The 26,506-nt window shown below is 45.1% G+C and overlaps 1 protein-coding gene across 3 annotated transcripts in view; it reads right to left on the bottom strand.

Moving 5' to 3' along the window:
- AEBP2 (AE binding protein 2) overlaps positions 1–26,506 on the bottom strand; it is a 78,208-nt gene that overhangs the window by 29,326 nt on the left and 22,376 nt on the right. Inside the window, exons 1-2 of one of the 3 annotated variants that reach the window (XM_040967554.1) lie at positions 24,060–24,840; positions 3,037–3,244 (exon numbers count right to left, since the gene is read on the bottom strand). In XM_040967554.1, the coding sequence (XP_040823488.1) occupies positions 3,037–3,244; positions 24,060–24,811 (960 nt within the window). In that variant the 5' untranslated portion in view covers positions 24,812–24,840. Of the gene's footprint in view, positions 1–3,036; positions 3,245–24,059; positions 24,841–26,506 lie in introns of those variants that run through there. The other 2 variants (XM_040967552.1, XM_040967562.1) reach the window with 2 other exon arrangements.

The raw sequence follows: 26,506 nt of genomic DNA, 5'->3' as shown, positions 1-26,506 counted from the left end.
ATCTTTTTTTAAAAAGATTTAATTTTACTGCAGAATCAAATAGCTACTGATACAAAAAGATTGGAAAAAAGTAAACCACTGAAGTTCAGATCCCAGAGTCTACAGACTCCAAAGCAAGATAAGTAGCTTATTTAGCTAGTATTTGACTTGTGTTCTTCAAACCGTTTGAAATTAGCATGGAAAATATGAGAAAAATAACAAGAATTAACATAATATGTAGATCTCTATCAGTGTACTGAACCAGTAACACTGGCATCTTTCATAACCAGAAACATAAAATCCAGGTTAGAATTTTCCAAGTTTCTGTTCCAATGACTTAAAAATTACAAAATCTAAAAATAATTACCCACCAAAATCAATATTCTTCACTTACAAAGTCTACGAAAGTTGGTTGAAAACTGTAATACAGAAGGGAGAACCATGACTACACGGCCTGAGGTTAGCAGAGAATGAGGTTCACGGGGACAGAGAGATGGGGAAAGTGGGAGGCTGCAGACTTAACCGGTAGGGAGAGAGGATGGAAGCAGGAGAAGGAAGGAGGGAGGAGGGAGGACAGGAGAGCAGGAGGAAGAGTGAGAAAAAGAAACTGTTACCTTCAGGGGCCATTTCCAAAAAAGGAAAATACTGTATTACAACCAAAAACTAATCCTCAAAACACAAAGTCCAGCCTCAAAGTATAAAATCAGAACACAATATTTCTTATGACAGCAACACATTTTCAAATTCTCATTCACATTTTATCATAAAAAGAACCTGTAGTGCAGCCCTACATTTGATCCTCACTTTGTAGTTTAGCCATTAATATCACTTAAAACCAGTACACTGGGGCCAACATGGCAGAGTAGGGGGTAAAACCGCCACTCCCGGTGCCGCATCAGTACCCAGGCGGCTCTATTTCCAATCCAGCTCCCTGGTAATGTGCCCAGGAAAACAGCACAAGACAGCCAGGGTGCTTCGTCTCCTGCACCCAGCAGGGAAATACAGAGGAAGCTCTGGACTCCTGACTTCATCGGGACAACCACGCAAGGAATGAAACAGGGGATCAAAGCTCTCTTTCTCTCTTCCTTCTTCCCTCCACCCACTGTGACTCTTTCCAAAAAAAAAATTCTCAAAAATAAAAATAAAATATTCTTTGGTATAATAGCATTATTCTTAAAAATAGCTAAGAAATCTTACAATTGTGAAGGAGATTATAGGCATTTTCATTTCAGTTAAGACTACACTTAACTGCCTTTATCCCTACTTCTGTAATATCAATATTACTTCTGTAATACCAATAATGTATTACAATAGCAATCATTATATGATACATGTTTTTAAGGTTTTATTTATTTATTTATTTATTTATTTATTTGAAAGGCAGAAGTACAGAGAGGACGGACAGAGAGATTTCTTACATTGGTTTGTCTGTAGGACCAAAAGGTGAACAGCTGGGATCTGAACCTGGAGCCCATGTGATGACAGTGCCGCAGAGGCTTAGCCTACTATTTCATGATGCTGGCCTGACATATTTAAATTTTGGAAATTGAGTCTGTATCTTTTCTTCAAATCTATAAAGAGCTGAGAAAATACTCCTAAAGCTATGTGCCAGGTCAACCTGTAGGAACCAAGACTCAAAAATGAGATTCTCCTACACCCACCAAGAGATGCCCACTGACCCTTTATAACTCCTGATTTACATATGGTTGGCAAGTAACAAAAACAAAACCAATCCCATGACGCAAGTAATATCAAGCACTGGTATACAAAAGCAGATCTCTAATGAACAAGCAACCAATCTGAGAAAACAATTCATACTAAATACCTAATGTATACCAAGCTAATCACTCAACTGAGCAGAATTTTACAGCCAAAATATCGTATGATGGACAAAGTTCATTAACAGAGACGGGTGGCAGCAAAGCATGTCCCTGGATTATTCAGAAACCATCCATGTTAAATTTAAATAGAAGATAAACATCTGTTTATCAAGTTTGAATAAACAAACATTGCTGACATACAACATCTCACAGCAGAGGATGGTCTAAATAGTTGAGACCCTGTACCCAAGAGGGTGACCTGGATAAAGCTCTTGGCTTTGGAATGGCCTAGCCCCAACAGCTGCAGCCATTTGGGGAATGAACCGTAGATGACAATTCTCTATTCTTTCCTCCTCCTCTCCCAGCCTCTTGTAACTCTGCTTTTGAAACAAATTAAATAAACCCTTTCAAAAATTTATGGATGCATACTACAGGGTTGTTTTTCTTAAAAAAATATTCAACATTACCCTTCAAACTGCTAACTCCTGTAGCTCATACTATGATGATTCTACCCCTTAGATTTCCACATGCATCAGATAGCCAGCTGACAAAAGCACGACCCCACAAGTTATCTGTACTTTCCATAAAACACACTCAGTGTAACTATTCAAGACAAGACTAGAGCGAGCTGGAAACTGACTCATGTAATTTGCTCAGGCCTTCACACACTACCCAATAAGCTCCTTGAGCTAATACAACTAAATGCATTCGCAAACCCTTTTGGGTATAAATCAATACTGATTACTCATAACTTTCTAAGCCTGCTCTGACAAGAACGGGAAATATCGATTATCACTACCAAATAATGAATTCAGCTTGTTATTTAAGAGGACCACGCATACTAATTCTGGTAACAACAGTTTCAGCATCAGAAAATTTAGGACCCTTTAAAAAAGGACATCTAGGACACTGTCAACACCTCAATCTTCTCAACTCAAAATATTAAAATCAGGAAATACATTTTGTTTATTTATAATATTTCTACTGTAATTTAGAAAGCTTAATCTCTTCAAAATAATATTACCTAATGACAAAATAAAGCCTAACACATAATACATCCTTTCATTTGAAGAATCAAGCATGTAAGACGTAATTAAGGTAAAATGGTTATTTGAAAAAATAAAGCCTACATAAAAATAATTTCAATTATGTTCACAAAAAAAAAGCCTAACTAGTAACTAAGAGTTAATAAAACTAATGACAACAGGTGTTTAATAAAAGAAATGACAAAACCAACCCCTCCTCGCTGACCATCTACATGTATGGAACGGATGTGATCTGCCAGATCTGGGCTAGAGTTGAAGCAAGCCTGGCACTGGTCCCAACAACAATTATAGGCAATATTTTTGCTTGAAGAAGTAGTGCTTCCTTGTCCATTCATCATTGCTGGAGTTGAACGCCCACTGGAAATTGTGCTGTCTACATCCATTATAGTACTGCTTATGCTACAAAAGAAGAAAAAAGGCTGTGTTATTCCTAGAAATTCACTAACACCAATATGATCTTATAAATACTTAATTTAGATTACTACTTGACATTCTATTCCATATAAACCGAGCATACCAATCATATTCTCCACTAGAAAACAATAGTTGGCAGTAAAGTACAACTAAAGTCAGAAACACAACATTTCCTCGAAACAGACATGGAATAATAAGCAACTTATAACATACAAGAATCCCCCAATATTCTTAATATTCATTTATTTTTATTGGAAAGGAAGATTCAAAGTGAGGAGACAGAGATTTTCCATCCGTTGGTTCACTCCCCTAATGGCCACAACGGCCAGCACTAAGCTGATCAGAAGCCAGGAGCCAGAAGTTTCTTCTGGGTTTCCCATGTGGGTGCAGGGTCCCAAGGCTTTGGGCCACCTTTCCCAGGCTACAAGCAGAGAACTGGAAGGGAAGGGGAAGCAGAGCAGCCAGGACACATATCGTCACAGACATGGGATCCCAGGGTATCCAAGGTGAGGATTTAGTGACACACACACACACATACACACACACACTCACTCTCTCTCTCTACTCATTAGCTTAACAGGCCAAGTCCCCACCTCTGGCACCAGCATCCCATGGGGTGCTGGTTTACATCCCAGATGTTCCACTTTCAATTCAGCTCCCTGCTTGTCCTGGGAAGAGGTGGTGGCTGACTCAAGTACTAGTACAAGATTTTTTATTTGGGTTTTGGTAAAAACTAAAGTTAAGCATACGGGGTTCTCTCTCACACAAAATTGCCTGATTGTTTTGACATGGGTATAGATAAGATGTGGCAGAGATTTTCTCAGTATAATTAAGAGATTTCAGATCAAGTGATACATAGAACTGTAAAGGTAATATCTTGGTTCTGAATTTACTGCTGAAAATCATTGTTCAAAAAAAATTTATTATTGAAAAAGCAGAAATTACAGACAGAAAAGGAAAAACAGGAAGAGAGACCTTCCTTCTGCTAGTCCACTCCTCAAAAGGTCACAAAAACCAGAATTAAGCCTATCCAAAGCTAGGAGCCTCTCCTGAATCTCCTGGGTGTACGCTCAGGACCCCAGGGCTTTGGGTCACCCTCCACTGGCCAGGCCACAATCAAGCAGCTGAATCAAAAGTGTAGCAGCTGAGACATGAAAGAACGAACACCCATATGGGATACCAGCACTTGCAGACAGAGGATTAGCCAACTGAGCCACAGCGCAGGTCCCCACCATATGCTTTTTAAAACCATGACAGTATGATAGCCTAGTGGCTAAAGTTTTCCCCTTGCACCTGGACCAGGATCCCATATGGCACTGGTTCTAATCCCGGTTGCTCCACTTCCCCTTCCAGCTCCCTGCTTATGATCTGAGAAAGCAGTAGAGGATAGTTTAAGACCTGGGGACTCCACACCTGCATGGGGACCTGGAGGAGACTCCTGGCTTTGGACTGGCTTAGCTCCAGGCTTTGTGGCCATTTAGGAAGTTAATCAATGATCTTTCTGTTTTCTCCTCCAATCTGCATCTGTCTTTCCAATAAAAATAATAAGTCAATCTAAAAAAAGATGGCAAAAAATTTAATATAGGATGCCTCAGATTTTTCTTTAAAGGATATTTAAGTTCCCCAGGTCAGACTACAGTACCCACCAGCATACACACGGGTCAGGACTGGCAACAGGCTAGACTGAGTCAGTCCACAGCACCTGCTGTCGGGTCTGAGAGCCATAACAGGGTATAGACCAGGTCAGGCTGGGCTGCACAACCTGCCAGTTCACTTAGAGCCAGGACTGGTAGGACAAGCAAAGTAGGCCACTGCATCCACCAGCAAATGCTGAGACAAGCACCCATAGCAGAATGGGCCGCAGCACCCACCCGTACACGTAAGACCCCAGCCCAGGAACAAGCCTGGTAGGGAACTCCACTACTGGGCTACTGCTCCCACTGGTATGAGAGCCAGGACTGGGGGTGAACTGGCAGGGCAGAGCTTCAACACCCACTGGCCCCCTTGTGAGCTGAGTTTCAGGGAGGGACAGGCAAGACCAGGCCACTGCATTCACCAGCACACACAGGCCAGTCATGCTTTGCTGCAGCATCTGCTGCCAAGTGCCAAGGCCAGATTCAAGTCATGTCAGATGGGACTGAAGTACCTTCTGAAAAGTGCAGGATCTGCAGCCGGGAGCGGAACTAGTAGGGGAACTGTGAGTCCTCCTCTACTGGGCTGAAGTTCCCACTGGTGAGCATGAGAGCCAGAGCTGGGGGCAGACCAGGCTTGATAGGTGAGAGTGCCCAGCAGCGTATGTGTGGGCCAGATGGTAGAGCGAGACGGGCTGAATTAAGCACAGCACCCGTAGGTATATATACAATAGGCAGATTGGATGTGGGATGGGTCAAACTAGTCTGCTGCACACACTGGCACACACAAGAACCAGAGGGAAATTACCAAGAATCGTAATTGCCGCAACTAGGCTGCACTTCCTGCTGGTGTAAGGACCAGGTTTATGGCAGGCTGGGTCAGGCTAGCCACAGCACGACCATTTGCACAGGACATGGGGTGGGGACAGAACTGACCAGACAACTGTAATCACCAGGGTATGTGTACACCAATACAGGAAACAGACTGAACTGGACCCCACACTAGCTGGCACAAACAAGAATCAGGCCTGGGATCACACCAGGCAGGATTTCTTAGGAGATGCCCCCCACCACAGCTGGACCACTGGACTTAAAACTCCGGTCACAGGGGAAAAACACAGGATTTGTGATCCAGTTTTGGAATGCATGTATCAGGATTGTGTCTCCTCATCTGACGATGGACATCTGACAGTGGAGTCATGCACGGATGCACATGGGAGACGTGACAACCAGCTCGTTTAAGCCTGCAGAACTGAGTGCCATGTCAGAAGATGGAAATTAGAACAGACTGGACAACTCTCCTGACCAAGCTTTGGCAGCAAGTATCTGGATGAGTGTCAGCCAACAGACCTCGGAACTACAAAACCAACACTGTCTTAGAACTAGCAAAGACACTAAAGCAAAACCCTCAGAACATTCTTCCCCACACTGGGATTTCTCAGATGACATCAAGTAGCCACCCCCCAAGCCCCAAGGCTGATGTGATTAGTGGTCCCTTCTCTTCTCCCCCTGAGATACAGGAAAAAGAAAAGAAAAGAAAAGAAAATATGGAATCATTTGTCCCATCGACCTTGCACCTAATCGAGGGTCCCCATGGGCATACAGCCTTTTCAACTATGTAAGCAATATCAAAAATACAAATTCTTTAAAAGGACATTTAAGTTCATTTAGCCTACTCTTCCCATCAGTATTTTCCCTTAAAGGATATTCTAGTTTATTCCCGGTCACTACCAACCAGTCTGAACTCCAAAAATTTACTCAATTTTTTCAATCTCTCTAACTATCAAATGTATCAGCTAGTAAAACTGAATATTCCCATTCTGTGCGCTGCAGGAATAAACTGTGGGTATGCTGGCTTGCCTATGCTGAAAATAAATTGTTTATTTAACTACCATGTACGTCGTTTCATGAGACTCTTAACCCTGAAATGTCTGTCTCATTTCTTTAGTTACTTTACATGATATGACATACTGCAAAGCAGACACTTACATATATCATGTTACTTCAACTGTAAAAGCAAACATAACAGTTCCACGTTAACAATCTATCACACTCGGGCCCGGCGCGATGGCACAGTGGTTACGGTCCTCGCCTTGCACGCCCGGGATCCCATATGGGCACCGGCTCTAATCCCGGCAGCTCCACTTCCCATCCAGCACCCTGCCTGTGGCCTGGGAAAGCAGTCGAGGACGGCCCAAAGCCTTGGGACCCTGCACCCACGTGGGAGACCCGGAAGAGGCTCCTGGCTTCGGATAGGCATAGCACCAGCTGTCACGCTCACTTGGGGAGTGAATCATCGGACAGAAGATCTTCCTCTCTGTCTCTCTTCTGTGTATACCTGCCTTTCCAATAAAAATAAAATAAATCTTAAAAAAAAAATCTATCACACTCAATTTTGAAGACTCTGAGGAAAAGTGATAAGCCTCCATGAACTGTGTGGTATAAACTGAAAACCATGGTACAGTAAGTACAGGAGGCTAATATTCCATCTGCATAAACAAATGAACAGGGAGATGCAGCAGGTCAACTGCCTGGGGCAGTCTCTTGAGCAGCATATGCAACACAGGCACCTGAGAAAGGAGGGGCGGCAAGGCAGCAGATGACGCCTTTACTATCTGTGTCCTTTCCAGGCACGCACCCATGCTTCTTCCACTTTAAAAATCCACAACTGATTGAAAACAAACCAGATTGGTTCTCTTTCTAATTACAAAGCAAGGTCTAGAAAGACAGAATGGGGCAGACATAAGCATGGTGGTGCAGATGCCGCTTTGAATGCTGGCATTTCACCTCGGCAGTGCCAGGGCTCTGCTTCTGAACACAGCATCCTGCTACTGTGCACCCTGGAAAGCAGCAGGTGATGGTGGCCCCAGGAGCTGGGTCCCTGCCATCCACATGCGACCCAGGTGGAGTTCTAAGCTCCCGACTCTGGCCTGGCAAAGCCCAGTAGATGATAGATTTACATCCACTCCCAAATAGCTACAACAGTCAAGTCTGTATCAAGCTAAAGGTAGAGAAACTTCTTGATCTTCCACATAGGTGACAAGGGACCAGGTATCTGGGCCAACTTGTGTTGCCCTCCCAAGTGGACTATTAGTAAGAAGATGGATAGGAAGCAGAGCAGCGTTCAGGCAGACTTAAATCAGAATCAAAATACAAATGCCACCACTGCAGGCAGAGGCATCACACCCTGCGCAACAATGCCATGTTCTAAATACACTGAATAAACAAAATTTTAAAGTAATTTTGAAAGAGACTAATATACTTTTGATAAGAATATCAATATAGTGTCAATCCGCACGGTGCTAACGTACTCTTTTATTACCTTCAGCACGAAATTGAACCTTCACAAAAAAGTCCATTTATTGATGAACACCAAGCAACGCTTAGTCTATATGCAATGTCATTAATTTAGAGCAGTAGTTCACGTGTACATGGCTCCTCATAAACTCTGCCGAACACAGAAGAGCTGCAAAACCAACAGCAAAGGAGAGGGGCGGAACACTCAAGACAACCCACCCACGTTTGAGGTCAATTATGCTCAGCCTGGCAGGACCAACTCAAGTCCAGCTGCACAGCCCCTCCTGGATTCCTCTCTGAATTTTAAAAGTTTTCCATTCAAAGCCTCCAAGCTCATTTTCAGCCCCAGACCCATGTGGAACCAAATTCTTTCCACTCGTCAGGCTCATGAGGCCGTCGTCCTAACGTAACAAACAGCATGGGAGACAAAGTACGAGCCGTTCCCACTTCGGCCAGGGCCCTGAGCTAGCCAGACTGTCGGCAAAGCAGCAGCCTTGGCCCTCTACTGGTTTAGATAACACAATGAACTTATGTCAAGAATCTTTTAAGGAAACAATACAGAACTAATTGTCTTACCCATCTTCCTGTAGTGCTTGAACCTTTTTACCTTAATTATGTCAAGATTATCAAAAATAATAAATTTTAAAAAAACAAAAACTGGACTCACAACATAACCTGAGAAGTGTTCTCTCTTTAAATGTCTTTTGTGACAGACTGTATAGAATCTATTATTTCTCAATTAGGTAAATTACATTTTTGCCAGTAAAATCATTTACACTGGAAAAAAAAAGAATCTTACACATATCAATATCTCTGTGAGGTTCACTTTTCAATGAAAGTTAGACTCTGTAAAATACAAGTACCTAAATGTTGGTATTTGTAATAAAACCTAAGCAAGCCAAAGCACACCAGTGATAATCAGGGTTTCACAAACTTCAGTATGTACATGAATCACCTGGGATTTTACTCACTGCAGAGTCTGCCTGTACAAGGTTTAGGGTAGGCCCTGAGACAGCATTTCTTTTTAACAAGTGCACATTTGTTAAGCTTGAGTAGCAAGAAACTAAAATATCTCTTGTGATGGCATCATTACCGATGACTGTGGCATACGAGACACCTGTAATGCAGACATCACATATGGACACAGGTTCAAGACCCAGCTGCTCTGCTTCCTCTCCAGCTCCATGCTAATGTGCCCAGGAAAACAGCTGAAGACAGCCCAGTGCCCAGGTCCCTACAATCATGTGGGAGACTCGGAAGATTCTCCTAGCTCTTGTCTTCACCCTAGTCCAGTTACAGCCAATACGGCCATTTGGGGAGTGAACAGCAGATGCAAGACCTCTCTACCTTTGACTCTATCTTTTTGTAATTACGCCTTTCAAATAAATTAAAATATATATATTTTAAATCCGAGAGGCAATGAAAAGACAGTTCCATGACATAGTAGGTTAGGCCTCCTCCTGCAGAGCCAGCATCCCATATGTAGCTGTTTATTTTTATTTACCTGAAAGGCTGGCTCATTCCTTAAATGCCTGCAAAGCCAGAAGCCACAAATTCCAACCAGGTCTCCCCATGGGAGGCAGGGCCCCAGGCACTTGAGTCATCATCTGGCAGCCTTCCAGCGTGTACATTAGTAAGACAGACCGGAAGCAGAGGCAAACTCAAATCCAGACATTTGGGCCTGGCACAATAGCCTGGTGGCTCAAGTCCTCACCTTGCACACGCCAACATCCCATATGGGTACATGTTCTAATCCCAGCAACCCTGCTTCCCATCCAGCTTCCTGCTTGTGGCCTGGGAAAGCAGTCGAGGACGGCCCAAAGCCTTGGGATCCTAAACCCATGTGGGACTTGGAAGAAGCTCCTGGCTTCAGATCGATTTAGCTCCAGCCATTGCAGTCACTTAGAGAGTTAATCATGGGGTGAAGATCTTCCTCTCTGTCTCTTCTCCTCTCTTTATATCTACCTTTCCAATTAAAATAAAATAAACCTTAAAATAAATTTCAGACATTTTCATATGGGATGCAAGCTTCTCAAACAGTAGCTTAACATGCTGCATCTCAATGCTTGTCTTTAATTTTTTTTTTAAAGATTTATTTATTTATTAGAAAGTCAGATATACAGAGAAGAGGAGAGACAGAGAGGAAGATCTTCCATCCAATGATTCACTCCCCAAGTGAGCCAACGGCCGGTGCTGTGCCGATCCAAAGCCAGGATCCAGGAACTACTTCCAGTATCCCACACGGGTGCAGGGTCCCAAAGCTTTGGGCCGTCCTCAACTGCTTTCCCAGGTCACAAGCAGGGAAATGGAGCAGCTGGGATTAGAACTGGTGCCCATATGGGATCTCGGCACGTTCAAGACGAGGACTTAAGCTGCTAGGCCACGCTGCAGGCCCCGTTAATTTTTAACTAATGAATTATCAACCTCCATTTTGTATCCTGTAATAGTGATAAATAAGCCACATAAACAAAAGCTCTTTGGTTTCTTCAACAATATTTTAACATTTTACAGAGATGTGCTTCATATTCCTTTTATTTTAGAATGCAAGGAAGTTCTACAAAACCAAAGTGTTTAGAAACTGCTCATTTACCCATATCTGGAGCAAAGCTTCGATGTCCCTTCGAAGGGGAAAGCAGTCAAGGACGGCCCAAGGCTTTGGGATCCTGTACCTGTGTGGGAGACCTGGAAGAAGCTCCTGGCTCCTGGCTTCGGATCGGCACAGCACCGGCCGTTGCGCTCACATGGGGAGTGAGTCATCGGACCAAAGATACTTCTGTCTCTCCTCCTCTCTGTATATCTGACTTTGCAATAAAAACAAATCTTTAAAAAAAAAAAAAAAAAGGAAGCTCCTGCCTCCTGCCTTTGGCCTGGCCCAGCCGTGTGTGGCCACTACAGCCAACTCTTTCTCTTTTTCTCCTAACGGTCTCCCTCTGTGTAACTTTCCAAAAATAAATACATCTTTAAAAAAACTTTCAAAACTCAAAAACTTACTGCTGTCAGTAAAGAACATTTAGCAGAGGGTCAGAATTAGCAATCTAAAACTTGTAACTAGAAATATGCTTTGAATAAATACAGATGTTTACAGTTGCTCAGAGTATATGTACAGGACTTAGAGTGTAACAAAATAAGCCAAGGTGTGGTAAACGGCTAGTGCCTGTCTCTCCCACATTTATAATCAAAATTATTAAAGGTTACAATTCAAGTGACTAAAGTATTTAAGATTCATGTATATCTTGAACAACTAAGTTATACATCTAATATTATACAAGAACGAAAACTATCTGAGCTATACATTCCTCCTGTGTTGGTCAGAACTGATTGTAATTATCTGCCCTATTTGCTCTAAGTTCACCAAAGGGATTAAGAACTCAAAGTGAACCAGCTGAAAGAAACGAGTACTTCAAAAAAAATCATAACCAGCCTGCCTGGTACATGCTGAGACTAACAGCACTGTGGCACCGGAAGGACAGCATCCCCTTTGAGTCCTGGCTATTCTGCTTTCAATCCAGCTCCACGTTAAACAGCCTAGGAAAGCAGGAGCAGCTGGCCTTAAGTACTTGGGCCCCTGCTACGCCTGTTGGAGACCCAGATAAAGTTCTAGTTCTGGCCTGGACCAGCCCCAGCAATTGTGATCAACTGGAGAATAAGTCAGAGGACAAAAGATGTCCCTCTACTCCGTCACTCTGCTTTTCTTCTAAAAAACATTTACCACAAGACACTCTAAATCTGAATTCCTATTCCATGGAATAGCTAACACGGCTTGCTTTATGTCCTATACTAACTGCTTGTTACAGGCCGACTCTTCCAACGATGTTCATTACCAACATACTTCAACCCGATCCCCTTCTTACAACTCGGTGTCTAAGGCTGGGATCTGAAACAGACAGAAAGACCTTCCTTTGCTGGCTCACTCATCAAAAGCCTGATCCAAAAACCAGCAGCCAAGAGCTTCTTCCAGGTCTCCCATGCAGATGCAGATCCCAAAATTCTGAGCCAATCTCCATTGCTTTCCTGGGCCATAGGCAGGCAGCTGGATAGGAAGTGGAGCAGCCAGGACACAAACTGGCACCAATATGGATCCCACCACCTGCAAGGGGAGCCAGTTAAGCCATTGTACCAAACCCTATTTTTACTCAAAAGACAGATCTTCTACAGAGAGAGACAGAGAAATGGGTCCCCTATCTGCAAGTTCACTCCCCAAATGGCTGCTACGGCAAGCAGCTTGCTGATCTGAAGTTGAGGGCCAGGAGCTTCCTCCCAGGTTCCCGTGTGTGTACAGAGGTCAAAAGCCTTTGGCCATGTTCCACTGTTTTCCCAAGCCATAAGCAGAAAGCTGGAACAAAAACGGAACAATCAGACAGGAACCAGAACAGAACAGGATGCCAGTGCTACATAAGGAAGACCGGAGTGCTATGCCACCATACTGGCATAGCACTCATATTTGAAAGCAAGCAATAATGAGAATAGATCTTTGATCCACTAGATCATTCCCCAAATGCCTCAAACAGCCCTGAGCAAGCAAAGAAAGAAGCCTCCATTCCAGGGCGGCACTGCACCAAGCACTCGAGTGCCTGGATGGACACTGGCAGAAAGCTGGATCAGAGGCAGAGCAGTCAGGACTTAGGCTGACTCTTGTGTGAGACACCAGTATTGCAACCAGCAACATGAACCGCTGTACCAAAAGGCCCACCCTAACTTACATTTGGATTCCACTTTCCACCAGCCTTTTCAATTATCCTGTTCAAAAAGTTAACAGGCTTCTATCCTTAGCTTGGAAGAGGGCTACAAGCTGACTTCAAGTAGAACAGAAATCAGTGGACCATGGGGAGCCCTGCCTAGTGTATAGACTCATAAGCGAAATAAATGTCATTTTAAATCACTAAAAGCACAGGCTGTCAGGTGGCTGTGACAACTAAAACATGTATTAACTCAGTTAATGCTTCCAAGAGCCCTCTGAACTACACTCATCTTTGTCTTACAAACGGGAAAGCTGGGGGCTGGCACCATGGTGTAGCAAGCTAAACTTCTGCCAGTAGCACCAGCACACCACATGGGTGCCAGTTCAAGTCTCGGCTGCTCCACTCAACCAAGCTCCCTGATTATGGTATTGGAAATCAACAGCGGAGGGCTCAAGCCCCTGGGCACCAGCACCCATGTGGGAGACCTAGAAGAAACGTCCGGTTCCTGGCTTCAGATCGGCTTAGCTCCAGTCACTGTAGTCAAATCAGGAGTGAACCAACAGATGCAAGCTCTGTTTTCCAGTCTTCCCATCTCCCTTTGTCTTTCTCAAATAAATCTCTAAAAAATTTTAAAGAGAGGGAAGCTAAGACACAGGATTTAAGTGACCATGCCCAAAGTTCAGTGGAAGCAGTAACGCCAAATAGTCTAAGTGCCACACTACTGAGGGAAGGCCTTGTGGCAAAGCACACTAAGCCACCATCTGCAATGATCACATCCCAGACGAGTACTCATTCGAGTCCCAACTGCTCCACTTCCACACCAACTTCCTGATAAAGTGCCTGGGAAAGCAGCAGAAAACAAACAGCACAAGCACTTGAGCCCCTCGACCCATGTGGGAGACAAAGACGGTCCAGGCTGCTGACTTCAGTCTGGGCCAGCCCTGGCAGGTGCAGCCATTGGGAGAAAGAACCAGTGGATGGAAGATATCTACCTTCCTCCTCCTCCATCTCTTCCTCCTCCCTTCCCACACACCATCTGCCTCTCTCAGTAACTCTGACTTTCAAATAAAGTCTTTTTAAAAAAAGAAACTAACAGGGTATAAAAGTTCACCAAAATAACTGACACTCAGTTTTATCCAGTGTGCACACAAACAAAACTTCCTTTTGTATGTCGATGGTAAACAGTAAAGAAAAAAAAAAGATTTAATATCTACATATAATTAGATTCCTTTGGGCAGTTTTCCTAAAAAGATAACCTATTAAATTTAATTCCTAAAAGTCAATTAGCTTCATTAAAAAGTTAACTCAAGGGCATTCACAGAAAGCAATACTGTCCTCAGGTAGAAACTGTCCCAGATTATAAACTTAGGGCCCTAAAACAGATGTGACCCGACATGATATATTCATTCCAGGGACAAGAGGCAATCAATCACCTTATAAAAAACAAAGTTATGAAACTGGTCTTAAAGAGGATGAAGACATTTAGACCACATCAGACTTCTGTGAGACCGACTGGCTTCAACTTTGCAAACCACGGTGGTTCGGCAGGATTTTTGGTCTTTTGACTCAGAAACAATTAGGAAAAAAGTACAGACAAGCACCTATTTTGTTGTATGGGTTATACATACGTGGTTATAAATAAGTCAAATTTCCCCTGAGCCCTTCCAACTCACCTCAGGTAGAAGGAATTTGGTTCCCCTATGAGCCAATTAACTTGTGCTGTGAATCACCCATAAACCTCTCAGAGTAAGCTCCTAAACCTGGCTAGTCTTGCACACTGTAAAAGCATGTCTTTCAGCGACAAATTTAAGTAGGATTCTTTACACAAGTAAAATCTATGGCTTTGTCAACTGAGGTAATCATAAAAAATTAATTAGAGGTACACTAAAAATCATTAGCCAAAACCAAGATATTATTATTACCGCAATTGCAAGCTATTATCGCTATAATTTAAAAAGCTAAAATGGATTTTTTTCTAATCAAGAAAAACACTACTGTCTATTCCTACAATTATTTTTCAGGGTAAAGACAAAACATTTTTCTCCTCAGTACCCAACAGCATTGACTAAATTGACCAAAAGGGACACTATGCAATAATGATGAAACAGTCTATGAAAACAAGTAGATTACATTCTTTTATCACCACTGTGTACCAAGCATCAGTTAACATTTCTTTCTCCTCTCTAGTCTGCAGCCCTTCTGATTACTCCGCCCACATTCTTCAAACAGCTTAAGATCAGAAAATGTGCCCTTGTCTTGTAAGCACCGCTTTGTGTCCCCACTTTCCATCCAGCTCTCTGTGGCCTGGAAAAGCAGTCAAGGCTGCCCCAAGGTCTTAGGACCCTGCACCTGAGTGGGAGACCGGAAAGAAGCTCCAGGCTCCTGGCTTTGGATCAGCTCAGCTCCAGCCACTGCGGCCACTCGCGGAGTGAAATCAGGGGACAGAAGATCTTTATCTTCTTCTGTCTGTAAATTTAACTTTCCAATAAAAAGAGATCAGAAAACAATTATCTTAAAAAAACCTGTTACAAATACAAACATTCCACTTGAACCCAGGATTTCCAAGACACATTTGAACACTGACATTCCTTATAACAGTAGTCTTCACAAAACTCAAGCATGGAGGCAACCCAAGTGTCCACTAAGGGAATAATGGATAAGAAGCAAAATGTGCTATATCCGCACACCAGAATTTAATTGAGCCTTAAAATGAAATTTTGCCATGAGGATTAATTCAATTAAGCCAGTCACAAAAACACAAAAATCGTGCAATCCCACTAGTAAGGGCTAGTAAGAACAGCCCTCTTGGGCTAGTGGCTAAAATCCTGGCCTTGAACACACCAGGATCCCAAATGGGCTCCGGTTCTAATCCCGGCAGCTCCACTTCCCACCCAGCTCCCCGCTTGTGGCTGGGAAAGGACAGTTGAGGACGGCCCAGAGTCTTGGGCTCCTGCACCCATAAAGGAGACGTGGAGGAAGTTCCCAGCTCCCGGCTTTGGATCAGCTCAGCTCCAACCATTCAGGCCACTTGAGGAGTGAATCATCAGACGGAATTTCTTCCTCTGTCTCTCCTATCTCTATATCTGATTTTCTAACAAAAACAAATAAATCTTAAAAAAAAAGGAAAAAGAGAATGGCCCTCTTCGTTTCCTGTAGCTTCAGTAACAACACGGACAAAGGAAGAAGAACCCATCAGGTATCCCATATTTGGCTCAATTCACCAACTCCTGAGTTACTGAATATAGATGGTGTGTGAGATGAGTGTGACGGGACATGCTGAAAATCTGAAGATAAATAAGACAGGATCTTTAATCTTAAAAATATTACAGCCGGGGCCCGGCGCGGTAGCGCAAGTGGTTAAAGGTCCTCGCCTTGCACGCCCGGGATCCCATATGGGCGCCGGTTCTAATCCCAGCAGCCCTGCTTCCCTTCCAGCTCCCTGCCTGTGGCCTGGGAAAGCAGTCGAGGACGGCCCAAAGCTTTGGGACCCTGCACCCGTGTGGGAGACCTGGAAGAGGCTCCTGGCTTCGGCTCGGCATAGTATCGGCCCGTTGCGCTCACTTGGGTAGTGAATCATCGGACGGAAGATCTTCCTCTCTGTCTCTCCTCTCTGTATATCCGCCTTTCCAATAAAAAAATAATAAAAATAAATCTTTAAAAAAAAAAATTACAGCCGACAAGACAAGAACAAACAGGAATCTTTATACAAGTCCATAAATATGAAAAACAAGGTGATTTTTGATCCTACAAGAACTCATTCTGAAGTATTCCTGCAGTCCTAGATGAAGCAAGGCAGCAGCAAGCAGTCCCCTGGCTTCGTCTAAAGGACAGATCGCCCATCTGACTTAGTACTCCGGGTACCTGCAAAAACTACAGCAGAATCTTCACATCAAAACTCCAAACTCAAAACTCCCCTCATTTTTAAGAAAAAGAATCAAATGGGGGCCCAGCGCTGTGGCCTAGTGACTAAAGTCCTCACCTTGAATGCACCAGGATCCCATATGGGCACTGGTTCTAATCCCGGCAGCTCCACTTCCCATCCAGCTCCCTGCCTGTGGCCTGGGAAAGCAGTCCAAAGCCTTGGGCTCCGGCACCCACGTGGGAGACCTGGAGGAAGTTCCTAGCTCCTGGCTCCTGGCTCCGGATCAGCACGGCACTGGCCACTGCGCTCACTTGGGGAGTGAACCATCGGACAGAAGATCTTCAGATCTTCCTCTCTCTCTCTCCTCCTCTCTGTATATCTGACTTTGTAATATAAATAAATAAATCTCAAAAAAAAAAAAAGAATTAATTTGAGTCCCAGGAAAATGAAATGACTTGCCACAACGTTTCTGCAGGCAGCCTCGCCTTGAACACACAACCCCACACTTGAAATATCTGTAGAGAATGAGAAATGGGAAAATCAAGGGCTCTAGGAATTAAATATAGTCCCCTGCTCTACGTGGAGACCAGCCATTTAATCGTAAAACTGAAACTGCTTCTCTCCAGTGGACAAGACAGCATGCCTGAGAAGGTACATTATAGCAACCCAAGACTTTGTGTCCCAAAAGCTGCTCTCAGTCACCACTCAGCGTTATTTAATGTAGGTATTCTAATGATGGACATGTCTGGGAACCCTGCGGGAGGGAACCGGCTGGCCAGTGGACCTAAGGCCCTTCCAGTAGGGATAACTCTGAAACACAACTGGATCAAGTCTCTTCCTTCCCAGCACCACCAACTGACTGTTTGAGGGATTAAACGTCTGCAGTCATGTCCAAATCACAGCACCAAGCATTACAACTTTACCCCACCCTCTATCCTAGCTCCAACCACTTCAGTTCACACCAGAACACTACTACCACCTAACCACTCTTCCAGCTCCCCAAATCTTTCTCCACTTTAACCACATAATAATTACCCTGCAATATGAATTTCATCATTCATCTAAAATATAAATTTGTGAGGCATTATGCAAATACTACAACTGCAACACCAAAGAGAGAACACAAAACCCAGCAAGATGCTAACTCACACAACAGTAAAAGCACAATGCAGAGCTCCTAGAGCCAGGAATGCGTGTAACAAAGAATCAGGAGCAGAATGCCCAAAAAGACACTCAAGGATTAGTTACGGAGTTCAGGGGATGCCAAGCAATGTGATTCCAAAACCTGCGATGAAACAGATGAGCATAACTGTGTCCCCATCAGAAGACCCACAGGAGCCACTGCCTCAACTGCAGTTCCAGCCTGCGTCCTCAGATCTAGAGTTGGACTGAACTTGTCCACATGCTAAACCCATTCCTGCCCATGTATTAGTTACATCAGGTTTTCTGGAATTCTCTCTTGAATATTCACCTAATACTGAATGGAACGTTGTCCCTTCTACCATTCAGTCTTTACTCACTGACTATACATAATTCCCTCCAGTTTTAATTTGAATGCACTGTCACAAATTACAGAAGGAAAAAAATTACAGAAAATAAGGCAATTACTACTTTAGTCTTCTCATTAAAAACTAAGCATCTGGGGAGGCACCGTGACGTTTCTTCCTCATCAGTAAATAGGGCACAGTGCTAGCCACTAATTTTTTTTTTCTTTTTTAACATTTAAGCATCACACCCACCCATACCTAAAACTGTCCATTTAATTCTAAGGCCCACATAATTATTTCACAAATGCAAAAGCCTGGTGCTGTGGGGTTCCAGGCTCCCACAGCTCCACGTCCAATCCAGTCCCCGGCTGCTGCTCCTGGGAAAGCAGTAGCAGAGAGACCTGGAAGAAGCTCCCAGCTTTGAATCACTCCAACTCCACCCATTACAATCACTTGGGGAATTAGCCAGTAAATGGAAGAGCTCTTTCTCTTTATTTAACTCTGCCTTTCAAATAAATCCTTTAAGAAAAAAAAACTCATAAAAATGAGCATGTAAAAAAAAAAGTAACTAAATAAATTTTTTAAATGAGCATGTAGCTATTTTTTATATTTTGCTTTTTTTATATTTTTATATTTTACTGAGAGTTCCTTTTCATTACTAAAAAATAAATCCCAATTTTTTTGTTAACTGGTAACTAACTTTACCTACATTTTAAAGTAACTACTGAAATGGACATGCATTTCAGTCTGGTGATTAAGATGCCTCTGTCCCACTTGAATGTACAGGGTTCTCTCTGCTGGAATTCCCAACTCCAGTTCCCACAAAACCTGAGCAGGTGTATTTAGGCTGAAAAGGGTAGAGTGGCTTCCCCTCACCTCTTCCTGATCACCTTCTCAGAGGGAAGCTGGATCCATGCCTTAGGACGCACACACTGAGTTAAGGAGCTGAACAAGGCCTCCTGCCCAGACCTCCATATCTGCACCTTCCTGGAGAGGCACTCCCCGTCTCAATCAAGCCATCAGGCAACTGTGGCCACAGCCCTCACCTCTTCACCATCACCTCACCAATCCTGAGGCTTAAATTTGCTGAATATTGGGAAATTTGTTACCCAGCTAGAAACAACAAAACCAGGGGCCAGCACCCCATATAGATACCAGCTCATGTCTGGGATGTTCCACTTCTGATTCAGGTTCCAGCTGATGGCCTAGGAAAAACCATCAGCTTGGCCCTCTCCCATCCCTGTGGGGACCAAATAGATTTCATGGCAGCTGGCTGTGGCCTGACCCAACAGCCCTCGCCACCATGGTCATCTGAGTGAAAAAGCAGATGCAAGATCTGTTATTTCAGTCTTTTCTGCTCTTTTGATAACTTTGACATTCAAATAAATGCATATTCAAAATTTTAAGAATAAAAACAATATAACAGGTAGGAGATGAAATCTCTAATTGTACATATTAGACTTAAAAGACATTTTCTGCTAGAAGTTACAGCAAAAGCCACAACTCAGAACTAGAAATCTTAACAGTAAAATACAGGATTTCCTAACAACATTCAATTCCAACAGTTTTTTGGTGGCAACCTAGCTACACACACACAGCTCTATATTTGATACCTGAATTTATGCAGAAACGTGTAAACTGGACAGAAGTGATCTCAGTTTTTTCAAAATAAATCATGACTTACAGAGAAAACAATACAACACAAATTATCACAATATAGAAGCCAACATGAACTCACTTACATAGATAAAAAAAACTAAGGTAGTACTTTCATGTATAATCAGACTGAATAGCTAGGCATCATAAACTTCTAAAACTACATAAAAATTGGGACAATGTCACCATTCTTGCCATCAGTAAAGGAGGATATTCTGAACTACTGTGGTAATTTCAATCAACAAGTACTTCTTAAACTTCTAATTTATTAAAATTTCTTTTCACTAGCTGGTGCTGTGGCATAGTAAATTAAACCTCCTTCTGCAATCCCATTTGTGCACCAGCTGCTCTACTTCCTATCCAACTCCCTGCTAAAGTGCCTGGGAAGGCAGCAAAAGAACATGCAAGACCTTGAGGCGCTGTACCCACGTGGGAGACCCAGGGGAAGCTCCAGGCTCCAAGTTTCACATGCCCAGCTGCAGCAACTATAGCAAACATTTGGGGAGTGAACCACCAAAGATCACTCCTTCTCACGGTAAGCCTGCCTTTCAAATAAACAAATCTTTTTCTTAAAGACATTTATTTTTATTGGAAAGGCAGATATTCAGAGAGGAGAGACAGAAAAGATGATCTTCCGGCCAATGGTTCACTCCTCAAGTGGTCACAATGGTTCACTCCTCGAGTAGTCATAACGGCTGGAGCTGAGACAATCTGAAACCAGGAGTCAGGAGCTGCTTCCAGGTCTCCCAAGTGGATGCAGGGTTCCAAGGCTTTGGGCCATGGCTGCACTGACCAGAGCTGAGCCGATCCAAAGCCAGGAGCCTCTTCTGGGCTTCCCATGCAGGTGCAGGGTCCCAAGGCTTTCAATCGTCCTCGACTGCTTTCCCAGGCCACAAGCAGGGAGCTGGATGGGAAGCAGGGCCACCAGGATTAGAACTGGCACCCATACGGGATCCCAGTGTGCTCAAGATGAGGACTTTAGCTGCTAGGGTTAGAATAAATCTTTTCTTAAAAAATTTTTCCCACTATATTTAAAAAGCAGTGAGGCAGAAAGAGGGTGAGAGGAAACTGGTTCTTCCATCCTGATTCCTTTGTCCAAATTCCCACAAAAAAGCTATGCTCAAGTGCCCAGGGACCCACTGCACATTAGCATAAAGCTCAGTGGGAAGCCGAACAGGGACTTGACCCCAGGCATTCCCCTAAACCACAGGGGCCTCCCAGGCAGGGCCAACCACAGCAATCAGATGCTCAAAACTCTTATGGTATTTTTCTATGACCAAAACGGTTTTGAAAATGGAAATATTTTTCTACAGATTTTACAATTAATTTAGCCTTGGAATTTAGCCTAAAACAGAACTTTTTTTACATGCATTAAGCTTAAGCTCAAAGAAAAGACAGATTTTATGGTCTCACATAGCTAAACTTATTACCTAAAGAAATCCTTAAAAATTAATTAATCAAAGTAAATTTCAAAAACAGCAATTCGATCTTTACAACCAAAATAGAAGTAAAACTTTATATCAAATATAAGAGTTTCTAAATTTACTAAAACTAACATGTTACGAATCTGCAATTCTGAATAGCTTTCTCCTGCAGACTTTTTGTGTAAAGTGTCACTTAATTTTATAAATTAAGTCACTTTCACCACCCAATACTTCCAATTCATGTTTGTACATGCCAACTAAAGGTCATAAACTAGTATGTACACTTTCATATTTAATTATTTTCTAAAAGCAGCACTAAAAATTTTAACAATTAAAATTTCAAAAAACTCTAAACCATGAGATAAACTCAAAAGTACAGTTTACAGAAAAACTGAATATTATGGCAAAAATAGTTCTGATAATAGAATTGCTAGTAAGAATGCATCAAATCTCTAAAAGCCTCTTAAAACTAAACTATTCCAATCACAAAAATACAGACTTCCTACCATGAAATCCACCTATGAAATCCACAAAAACCACTGCAACCTCAAGCATCCTTTATAAAATGTAAGGAGCCTGTTTAAATGTAAAGTAACTGGGGGTGGGGGGCCACGGTAAGGTTTCAAGCCCACTACCACCCAAGTTATTCCAGAATTAAGATTATCAAGGCCACAAAGTAGTTTCCTAGCAAGCTTTTTCATACAAAATAACCCTGAACCAACACAATTACAGTCTGTAGTCTCAAGAAAACCTGAAAAAAGAGAAGACGTGAAATCTGAAGACCTACGTAGACTTGGGGGACCAGCTGCTCCACTGCTTACTTTCAAAATCCTCCTATCATGTTAACAACTACATGTTCAACTAAGTCTGATAAATATCAAACAAAGCAAAAACTCCACATCCTGAGGTGCTACCTGATCAATACTTCATGGTCTCCTGAAGAGATGGGATGGACAGACTATTAACTAAAGCGAAACAAAACTCTGACACACCACTTGATATCTGAGGTGAATTATTCTAATTCACGTGAGATGGAGATCACGAGGGACGAGGGAACCTGTGTGGACATCCAGCTCCACTATTCCTACTTACTCCTTGGAGTGAGACATCCAACTTGCTTCCACTTCCATTAAAAACAGGTCCAAATTACACCTACCTGCATGAGACAGTGAGAATAAAGGAAGACCCTGAAACCTTGCCACTGTAAGCAGAGGTGTGTGTGCACACGCGTGGTGCACTGAGTCAGTTGTTCAACTGTATAATGCTGGACTTCCAAATGAGCATTATTAAAGGGAGAGGATATAGAAAAATGACAAATGGCACCTGTCTCACTGTGCAGCTCGCATCAACTGTTCAAATTTTTGTTAAGGATGTTCTCCTTTCCCTACCCATGACTTCCTGAGATCTGTACAGTCTGCTTTACCCCCGCCATGGACGTTTTCCTAACTAAATCATCAAAACAGAATTAAAGATCAGATTTTCAAAATACCCCAGCTCTTGTATTCCCAACAGCATATAAGCATTATCTTTTGCTTTTATCAGGTAAGAATCACAATTCCTAGAACTTCAGAATAAACTTTTAAATTAAAATCACTACAGACTTAAAAATTTTGCTTGTCAAAACATTAGTAGACAGTAACATCATTAACTTTAGAAGCAAATGAATAAGCGTAAATGGCATTTTTTAAAAAGTTAGCCTAAAGTTAGTTACAGCCTAAAGTTTTCCAAAAGTATCAAATGTAAAAGTAGTAATAATGGAAAAGTACACTAAATTCCTGAAATGTCCTGGAAAAAAAAAATGGGGGCTGAGGTCCTGTTAAGTTTCCACTTTTTTTCTAGGGAGTTTTAAGAAAACTGAACTGATTCCTTCTACAAAATCGAAACGCGCAGGCATTACTATATAATCAAGATTTTTTTTTTAAGAGACATACTAATGCAGTACTGCTAATTCCAACTCTCCTTAATTCCGCGAAGTTATTTTCCAAGAAATCAATTTAACTACTCTTTCCCACAATGATTTATACATGCTTTAAAACTTCCTCCCCGATCTGATAACAAACCGGAAAAAAAAAAAAAGAAAACCACGTTGGAGACCACATTCAACGAGGAATGAGGGATCCGGGAAAAGACTCATTCCAGATAAAAGAACAGTTTGCACGTTTCCTCCTCGCCGCCCTCCCCCCGAAAAAAGTCAAGAAAAAAAAAGTGGCAGCTGGGGGTCTCCTCGCTGGACAAGGAAGTTGAGCCGAACCCAGGCGAGAGACCAGCCATGTTGGAAAGCGCTTGTCAAGCCGGGGTGACAAGTGCCCGCCCCGCGCGGCCCGAGGACGCTGACCTTGCTGGCCCAGGCACACCTCGGGGCCCTCCTCCGCTCCGCCCGCCGCCCCGGGACCTGCTTTTGGGGTGGGGGTAGGAAGCCGCGGTCCGGTCCCCGGTCCCCAAGCCGAGAGCCCCAGAGCCGCTAGGGGAGAAAGAGGGCGGGGAGGAAAGGTTGCAGAGTTGGGAGAGCCGCTCGGGGCGCGAGGAGAGAGAGAGGGGCGCGGCGTGGGCGGACGCCAGGCATCTCCGAGTTGAAGGGGGCGTGAGGGGAGGAGGGGCCGCGCGGATTCGGGGTGTCCGGAGGTGAAGGGGGGGAAAATCACAGCGGAGAAAGTCCCCCTCGGGGCTTCCCCCACCACACACACATACACACACACACACACACACACACACACACACACAGCAGCCTGAGGGGCGCCCGGGACTTCCAGCGCGGGGCACTGACCTGTCCTCCGAGTCCATGCGGCTCAGGGGTTCCCCATCCGACGACATCTCCAGGCTACCTCGCCGGCCCCCGGAGGTCGCGCTGCTTCCGCCTCCCCCGGTCCCGTAGCCCTCGTCGCCGCCGCTCGAGACGACGCTGCTACTACTGCTGCCGCCCCCGCCGCCGCCGCCGCCTCCTCCGCCGCCGCCGCCGCCCTGGCTGCCCCGCGGTCCCTTGGGCTCCTCCAGGCCCTCCTTGCCGTCCCCATCCCCGCTACTGCTGCTGGCGGCGCCGGGGCTCAGCGAGCGCGTCTCGTCGCTGCTGCTCCCGCCGCTGCTGCCCACCAGGCTCTCGGCGCTGCTCTCCTCCTCGCCCCCGCCGCTGCTGCTGCTGCTGCTCTCGTCCTCCTCCTCCTCCTCCTCCTCCTCCTCATCCTCCTCGTCCTCGTCGTCCTCCTCCTCCTCCTCCTCCTCGTCCTCGTCCTCCCCAGCCTGGCTAGCGCTCTCCGGGCTCGGCTCCGACATCGTCTCCGCCTCGCCGCCCCCCACTCCGCCGCCGCCGCCGCCCCCACCGCCCCCGTTCAACAGCAGCGCCGCCACTGCCTCGGCCTCCACCTCCTCTTCCTCCTCTTCCTCCTCCTCCTCCTCTTCCTCCTCATCCTCCTCAGGGGGCTCAGCCCGACCCCGCGCCGCCGGCCCCGGACTGCCGGGGGGCAGAGGACTCAGGCGGGAGAGCTCCTCCAGGTCGGCCATGTCGGTGATAGCGGCGGCCATGGCGGCGGCGGCGCCTGCTCCTCCTCCTCCTCCTCCTCCTCCTGCTGCTGCTGCTGCTGCTGCTGCTGCCCGCCGCCGCCTCCCTCGCTCCACGCTCGCCCGCCCGCCCCCTCCCCAACGCTCCAAACTCCGCGGCCCGCCGCTGCAGAGCGGGAGGAGGGCTCGCGGGGCTGCGTCAGCCGGCACACGCGCTACGGAGCCCGCGCGGGGACAGGCGCGCACTCACGCGGAGACGGCTGCGCGCCTGCGCGGCGGCCCGAGCTGGAGCCGCTCCCCCCCACCGCCGCCACCCCCCAAGCACCGCCACCACCCCAGCACCGGCTCCACTGCCACCCGGGCCGCGAGCACCACGCCCCCCACGCGGGGCCCCGCCGGCCGCCCCGAGTTTACCTCACGGCCTTCCCACGCCCTCGGTGGCAAGACGGGGAAGGGGTGGGGTGGGTGGGGTGGGTCAGGGACACGCGGGACGGGAAAAGCCCGGACGCTGACCTGGGGGTTTTGAACGTCCTCCGAGTTCTCACGATCGAGATCATCCGTGCTGACATGTTCCGGGAGTGTCCGTGGGTATGGGCGGGGGGAGGGGAGACGCCGAGCGAGAAATCGAACAAGTTCTGGCCGCCGGAGAGCTTCCACTCTTGCGAGGGAGAGGCGCCGAGGAAAAAGCAAAGACGCACGGCGCCGGGCTGCGCCCCGCCACACCAACTAACCTGTGCCTGCAGGGGAGCGGGGTGACAAACTCCGGCGGCCGCCGACGCCGGGCCAAGGTCTCGAGTACCTCAGCACCCCCTCAGACGTGGATCCCGTCTGTTCCTCCTCGTGCCGCCCGTGGGGACACTCCGTCCCCTTCCAGCTTGTTTACGAGTACATACTTTGCTACATTTTACAAAATCTGGCCAACGGACTCCACGTCCCAGAGGTAGCTGCTACCCACCCCTAGCGAGTCCTTCTGGACGCCCAGGACTCAAGTTCTTCCTTTACCTTACACACTTCTGGCTTGCCTTCCACGATTCTCTCCAGAATTTTATCCTAAGATGTCTTGTGCAGGACATGTATTGATCGCCTTATCCCGCTTAAACTTGTCATTAAAATGTGGAAGTACATTAAAATTTGCACATTAGCTTTTTTTTTTTACATGTTTTTACACATAAGGGCATCTTCAAGAACGTCTGATTTCGGTGGGTCAAAGCTATTTGAGAATAAATGTTGAAAACAAAAGGGAAACTACTGAAAATGCATCCTAAAGAATGGATTTGTTCTCAACCGGGCTATCAGTGGCTGAATATTGCTAGAAGGAGAGCAAGCTCAGAAGATTCTAGTCCAAGTTTTCAATGCTGTGGATGGTCAGCATGAGAAGGAGAATCAAAGGAACAGTATTAAAAAAAAAACAAAAGTCCCCTAGGTTCTTCCAAATGATATGCTCCCAAACAACCACCAAAAGATCTAACAAAGAAAAAAGACTTTGAGTTGAACTATCCACTGCTGAGGTGGTTTTTCAAGCAAGTAGCTGAGGGCCTCCCCCTCGTGAAAGTCTCCTTCCCATGCAGCCGTGCCTCTTTTCCATGCCCTGGGGGCAGCTGATATCTAGAAAGGAAAAGTTATGCCCTGGTTTTGTAAGGTAGAAGGAGACACACACACACACACACACACACACAAGGGATGCTGGAAACGGAGCAGTGCTGCTCAACTGATCCTGGG

This window comes from Ochotona curzoniae, unplaced genomic scaffold, assembly GCF_017591425.1.
Source record: "Ochotona curzoniae isolate NIBS_2020 unplaced genomic scaffold, NIBS_Ocur_1.0 contig_1482, whole genome shotgun sequence".
Lineage (NCBI taxonomy): Eukaryota > Metazoa > Chordata > Mammalia > Lagomorpha > Ochotonidae > Ochotona > Ochotona curzoniae.
Note: the sequence above shows the minus strand (reverse complement) of the source record. Positions and strands in the feature narration are given on the sequence as shown.